The sequence below is a fragment of the Pteropus medius genome, unplaced genomic scaffold (assembly GCF_902729225.1).
Source record: "Pteropus medius unplaced genomic scaffold, Ma_sr-lr_union100, whole genome shotgun sequence".
Classification (NCBI taxonomy): domain Eukaryota; kingdom Metazoa; phylum Chordata; class Mammalia; order Chiroptera; family Pteropodidae; genus Pteropus; species Pteropus medius.
The window spans coordinates 5,282,974-5,289,395 of record NW_024343732.1 but is presented as its reverse complement, the minus strand read 5'-3'; the positions used below and the strand labels follow the sequence as shown (position 1 = coordinate 5,289,395).

At 53.1% G+C, this 6,422-nt stretch overlaps 1 protein-coding gene across 1 annotated transcript in view; it reads right to left on the bottom strand.

Moving 5' to 3' along the window:
* Nucleotides 1–5,331, bottom strand: part of RHOBTB2 (Rho related BTB domain containing 2) — a 19,347-nt gene extending 14,016 nt beyond the window's left edge. The window contains exons 1-2 of the mRNA XM_039868113.1: nt 4,663–5,331; nt 199–400 (exon numbers count right to left, since the gene is read on the bottom strand). Of these exons, the coding sequence (XP_039724047.1) occupies nt 199–390 (192 nt within the window). The 5' untranslated portion in view covers nt 391–400; nt 4,663–5,331. The remainder of the gene's footprint in view (nt 1–198; nt 401–4,662) is intronic.
* Between the last annotated feature and the right edge of the window lie 1,091 nt (nt 5,332–6,422).

The window sequence follows — 6,422 nt, the reverse complement described above, 5'->3', positions numbered from 1 at the left end:
CCCCCCACACACACACACTGGGATAGGCCCCCCTCGGCCCTCTCTCTAGAGGCTCCTTCCTCTTCAGCTGCCCTCTCCATCCCCAGAGGGCTCCCATGAGCCCAGCACAGGCCAGGGTTGGAGACACCAAGCTATGGCTTGAGAAGAAGCCCAGATACGTGGTGTGGACCCACCTGCCGAGTAGCCTTGAAGCCTTACCTCCTGGCATACCCGATACTGGTCAATGGCCCAAACCGTGGGCACGTGAGTGGCGAGCAGCTGGTACTGGGTGAGGGTGGCATTGCAAGCTCGGGCACAGATGAGCCTGGTCTTGCCCACAGCGTTGTCCCCCACCACAACGCACTTGATGGTCTCTACGTTTGGCCTTTCATAATCCATGTCAGAATCCATTAATTGGGACCTGAGGGACAGGAGAGAAGGGTCAAGACAGCTTCACATACCTGATCCCAGAGGGCCAAGGCCAGGAGCTCTCCTCGGGCTGAAACCACCTCCCCTCTTCCAGCATTTGAGCAGAGGAGGAGAAAGGAGTGGGCAGCTTTCTGGGCGGTAGCTCCACAGGGGCCTGAGGGGCTGGGAGCCCATTCAGGCTGAGAGGAACCTTTCTACTGGAGGGATCGCCAGTGTCTCTTCTGTTGCCACCATCCTCCAACTGGGCTTCTGGATGGGGGAGGCCTGTGAGAGAACCCCGGGCGGAGCCTACCCAGGACCTGTGCCCTCTCTCCCAGAAAGAGGAGAGTCTGCCTGGGAAGCTCACTCATCATCCACTCTCCTCCCGCCAGCAGGGCTGTGGCAGCAGAACAACAGCTGAGAGAAGCAGAGATGGGGCCAGGTCCCCACCCCTTCCCAGCATGCCCGAGGGCAGGGCCACTTTAAAATTTAATGGCATTGTCAGAGCTGGGTGGCAGCTCTCCTGGCCTCCACTTTCAACTCTCTCCTCCCCTTGTGGATTTACAACCCTCCCCCGCCACCCCACCACCTTCTTTATGGAGATGCCAGAGTTTTTCCTCTCAGCCTCTCTGGGTAGGAAGGCTTCTGGATGTACCTGAGCAGCCCACCAGCCTCCCCTCCCTCCTCTGGGTCTATCACGTGGCCTGTGTAGCTCACTCAGCGGCAGGCCTAATTTTGAGATGGAGGTGGGGTAACTAGAGCCTGTGACAATACGCTCCATGGCCAGTGGGCCTTGCCACGCCCTACCCAGGCCTGCCTTCCAGCATCCTGCATGTAGCCTCAGGATGAGTGAGCTATGGTCCCTCTGCATTTCCCATTCCTAGGGAGAAGCACACTCAGGCCAAAGCCCCCAGAGAACCTGACACTCTTGAAAGGACCCTGATAAACTGGCTGCATGGGTAATGGGGTTGCTGGGGGGAGCACAGGGTCCGAAACTGGCCTGAATTTCTCGGCAAATGCTTGCCTTAGTTTCCTTCTGTGTTGGGCAGAGAGAAAGTGGTTTGTCCACCCTCAGAGAGGGGTGGTTCAAATTAACAATCAGAAGAACTTTCTGTAGTCAAATGTCATGTCAGTGTTTAAAAAGTCGTCACTGGGAGGGGGCCCTTGGCTTGAGGGGGTTTCACCTGCAGCCTCTCCACTGGCACCTTCGGAAGGTAAGGCAAGGCAGGCATTCTTAGGAGGCACTATTACTAGGCCTTGGTTTGGCCAGGGTCATTGGCCTGCCCCTGCTCACATGCCCTACGTGCATGAAGTCCACTGGGAGCTGGAGCAACCTGAAGGAATCTTTCCTAGGCCAAGGGAGGCTGAGCTCAGAAGAGTCCTGGAGGCTGCCTGGGCACCCTCACTGCTGAGCCGTCCAGCCCGAGAGCCAGGCCACCAGCAGCAACAGAGCAGTTCCATTCCTGCTGGGCTGTAACTGGATGCCAGCATGCAGGAATGCAGAGCCAAAATATCCAAGTAACGATGGCAACTGAGATTTGCGCAAGTGGATGCATCTCAGCAACCTAAGCAAAAAGTGCAGCAAGGACTTCTCAATGAGACAAGCCCCTCCTACTTCTTGGAATTTTACAGAATCAGGACCCTGAACAAGGGTCTTCATGGCAGGTCCCTCCCCAGTTTCCAGGGTAACCGTCTGCCTCATTCCTCTCCCTCCTCTACCCCTCCTCACCCTCCCCAGCAGGCAACTGTTATTCTAACCACATGCTGCCTCCTCCCTGCTCTCTCTCCTGAGCTAAGGACTGGGAATCCGACTTTGACAGTTCCTGGTCTCAAGTCAGGCAGCTGGGAAGATGTGTTGGCCCTGGGAGGAATCATCTGGGTTGTGGTTTCTGTTTTATTGATTGGAGAACAAAACAGATAGACTCTCAAATACAAATATGTACAGATATAGGATATAAAAGAAAAACCCACTAGACTGGCCAATAGAAGTTCCTTCTCAAATTTAGATTGCATGTTGGTATGCAGGCAGAGGGAAATGAGAAGGCCCAGAGAAGGAGCATCAGTTCTCAAGTCCAGGAGCATCTTGATGGTGGGGAGGGTGCCAGACAGCAGAGCAGCGCTGGTCCTGGATCAGCGAGTTTTGATTAAAATGCTCACACACGAGTGCATAAGCAAGGAGACGTAGTTTCGTAAGGAGGTGGTGCTATTGCTGTGGCTACCAACACACTTCCCAGCAGTTCCTCTTCCTGCTTTTTCTCCAACATTTCTATCAAGCCCCTCGAGACTCGGTTTCCCTTTTCAGACCACCACGACCACAGAGATCCTCACCATTTGCAATGGAAAGATAGTGTAACTCTTTATAGAATATGGAATTGAGAGTCAGAAACACTTGAGTTCAAATTGCCTTATGCACCTCTAAGGTTAAGTAGGCAACAGGCACCCAAGTAGGAGAGTGACACACGCTGTGCTGTGAGTTTAGCTAGCAGACCTGGGGGGTGCTGCTCAGGCTGGACAGCCCCTCTTCATCCTTCCCCTGCTCATCCTTTCGCTTCCTCCCTATTTTTATCATTCTCACTCCCTCCACTCCTGTCCCAACTGTCCGACTAGAAACATCATTGTCACATCTAGGAAAGGGCAAATTACTTCACTTCTCTAGGTGTCAGCCTGCTCTTCTGGAAAATGGGTTTGAGGGCTTTGGTTAGAAGAAAGTCTCCTGAACCTTGGAGAATTCATGCCAAGAGAGGCTGGGCTGAAAGGAGGTCTTTGCCTTCTTATGTAATGTGGGATTATATAATGCTAGATTACATATCTATATATGTAATTATATCTCTCTTTAAGATACAGGCTGGCCTAATTAAGCCAGCAGAACTCTTAGTCTAATCAGGCCTGTCTTAAACAAGGATCCTATACTGCAGATAGCATGGCAACCCAACAGTAATGTAACTTTTGCTCTAAAATATTGCTACTTTAGGTATCATTGATGATGTACGATGATACAACCCACTGAATGAGCTTCACAATTTCCCCTTTCCTTCTGGCACTCCCTCTTTCAATGACTCTAGACCTTTCTGTACAATTGCCTCATCCCCATGCCTTCTGAGACTTCTGAGTAACCTCCATAAGCTACGACTTCCTTGCCACCCGTCCCTGGGTGTCACAACCCCCAATTCATTCCTATTCTTCAGTGATCTCAGACTCATCTAAATGTTCCCTCCCTACATTATCCCATGATCCCTGTTCTCTCCACAAAAAAAGCCTCTTGCCCACTGCTCTCCCAGCTCTTTGTACTCAGGACAGACTAAAAAGCAAGGTGTGCCCAGATTAGCTACAATCTTCACGGGCTCCCAGTTCCACCCCCACACCCCTACACACACTCTTTGCAGAGCCCAGAAAAGCCCCCCTTTCCCTCCCACAGCTGATAGGAGGCTTGTTCATCTGTGGCTGCCCTAGTCTGGTTGTCAAGGAAACAACAGAATCTCCCTGGGAGCCTGGCTTGTCTCCTAGCAACCAATATCCCACATCCCGCACCTTACAAAATGAGAAAGGGTGGACTATCATGAAAATGAAGGTAAAAATTAAGGAGGATGGATAGGAAGGGAGAATCAGGAAGAGATGAGCAGAGAGGATGGCCTTCAAATTTAAAGGAGGCTCCTACCAGAGTCGCTGACATTGTAATATGGAGGAAGATGGAGAGATGAATACTCCTTGCAGATCCAGTGGACAGCAAGGCCCAAAGGGATCTTGAATGGTCGTATTAACAGAAATGCAAGCCTAACACAGAATAAGCCTTCTCATACACCAAAAAACGATACTAAGGATTTCTCCCAGAAGTTGGCCAGAACTCAGATGCAAAGACAGACTACATTTGGAGTTGGGTTGAAAGAAACATCTCTGGGACCAGGAGCAAAGCACCCAAATTCCATTGTTTTCTAACGGAAACATTTCCCCCACTCTGGACCTTTTTTCCTGACACGCTGCTCTTCACACACACACAACATAAAAATAAAAAAATTTTAAGGGGAAGGCCTCGAAACTCCAAGGCAGTCGAGTCATCTTCCTTTCCCTAGAAAAACCCGGAAAAGGTTGTTAGTCTCCCGCCCCCTGAGACCCCAACAGCCGAAGCTATAGCCCAGGGAAGAGCGAGAGCGGATGGGAAGTTAGGAGGGGTAGATAGGAGGGGTGCGGGCAGAGCCGGGAGGGCACAGGAGGGTGAAGCGGCGCGTTTCCAAAGACTGCTTGCAACCTGGCCATAATAGAAATTAATCATTTACTTACACCACTACATGTGACGGGGTGATTTCTAGTGTAAGGAACACATCTCTTCCTGCTAAGCACGCTCATTTTAGTGAAATGTCTGGGGTCACTCCACGCGTGCAAGTTAGGACGATGTCGGCACCGCTGCGCTGCGCTGCTGCTGCTGCTTTTGCTGCTGCCGCTGCTGTTTCTGCTGCTACTGTTGCCGCTGCTGCTGCTACAAGCTCTGGGCCCGGGGGCGTTAGATCAGAAACTCAGACGGAGTAGCTCAGGCCGGACGGCGGGCCGGGAGCGGCCGCGTGCGCGCCACTGCAGCCATCGCCTCTTCCGGATCAGCATCTCCCCGCGCCCCAGGTGCCCAATGTCATGGAGGCGCGCCGGAGCCGGGCTGCGCGCGGCCGCTCCGACCTCAGGCGGCTGGGCCGCGCCGCCTCCGGTCCTCTGCCTGCGCAGGCTGGAGGCGGCGCGCAGGAGAGGAATGCGGGGCAAGGCCGCCGCTGCTACGCCTGGCTCGCTCCGAGGACGCAGCCGCCAAGACGCCTAGCGCAGCAGTCCCGGGGACCGCTCTCGACCTCTTTCTTTCATTCACAAAAATAGGAAAGGGAGAAAAAAAAGAGAGAAAGGGGAGAATAAAAGGAGGGCGAATCGCACCCAGACGGCTGCCGTGACAGGCACCGCTCACCGCAGCGCTCCGTTGGTAGAAAGGGGACGGGGGGCGGAGAAGGGGCGGGGGAAAGAAGGGGATTGGGCGCCCTAGCGACCCCGCCCCCAGCCCCGCCCCGTGTCGCCGCTCTCTCCCTCCCTCCTTTCCTTTCTCCTCCAGGAGGGACACGGTGCGGGTTCGTGGGCGGGGAGGGGGGGTGGTGGCTCGTCTTGCCACCTGTGCCGTGTCGCGTGCCCTCTACCTGGTGAGGCGCAAAGCCTCGCTGGACTCCCACGGGGTTTGCCCCTTCCCTCCGAGAGGCCGAGGAAGAACTCCGAGAGGCACCCTAGTCCCCCCTAGAAGGGATGCGAGTTAGGGGAGGAGAACTCGACATTTTTTCCTTGGCCCGTAAATCCAGGCCTCCACTACTTGTCCACGGGGAGAGGGAGACGGCGTTTCTATGTACGCCCTCTGCTGGCGTGGGAGTTTCTCCGTCGCGTAGGGCCTTTCTCTCTCCATCACTACTGCAGCGGCAGCCTTTGCCTCCAGCTGCTGTGGCCCTTAATTTCAGGGGGGATCCCTGTGCCACTTGCACCTGTTTCCCACCTAAGCCTTCTCCCCCGCCCTCTTCTCCGGCAGTCTCCACTTCCGTCCCACCCTCCACCCTATTGCCACCTAAAGTTCACCCCCATCTTTTGACTTCCGAAAGAAATACCATGAAGACCCTAGCCCCGGAGATGGTACCTAAGACACCTCTAGGCTGTAGGTCTCAATGTATTTCTCTGTAAAACAGAGAGGTTATACGAGATGACATCTGTAATATGAATGATCCTCAAAGGAAGTTTCCATGTTCAAGGCTAGTTTGATAATGATGATGTTGAATGCTAGTAATTACAGTAGTCAGCTCAGTCTGGTTTTGTTCTCTTGTCAACTTCCCCTGGACGATTTTTAAAGTCCAGATTGACTTGCTTTACTCTTAACCCCTTCCATCACACCTCCAACTTGTGCTCTGAGAATATAAATCCACTCTGATACTAGTTTATGCAAAATATGATTGGGAAGAGAAATCCATTACCAAAAAATGCCAAATAAAAAGTGAAATTTTGCATTGTCTGAAGCGTGCTCCTCATCTATAAAT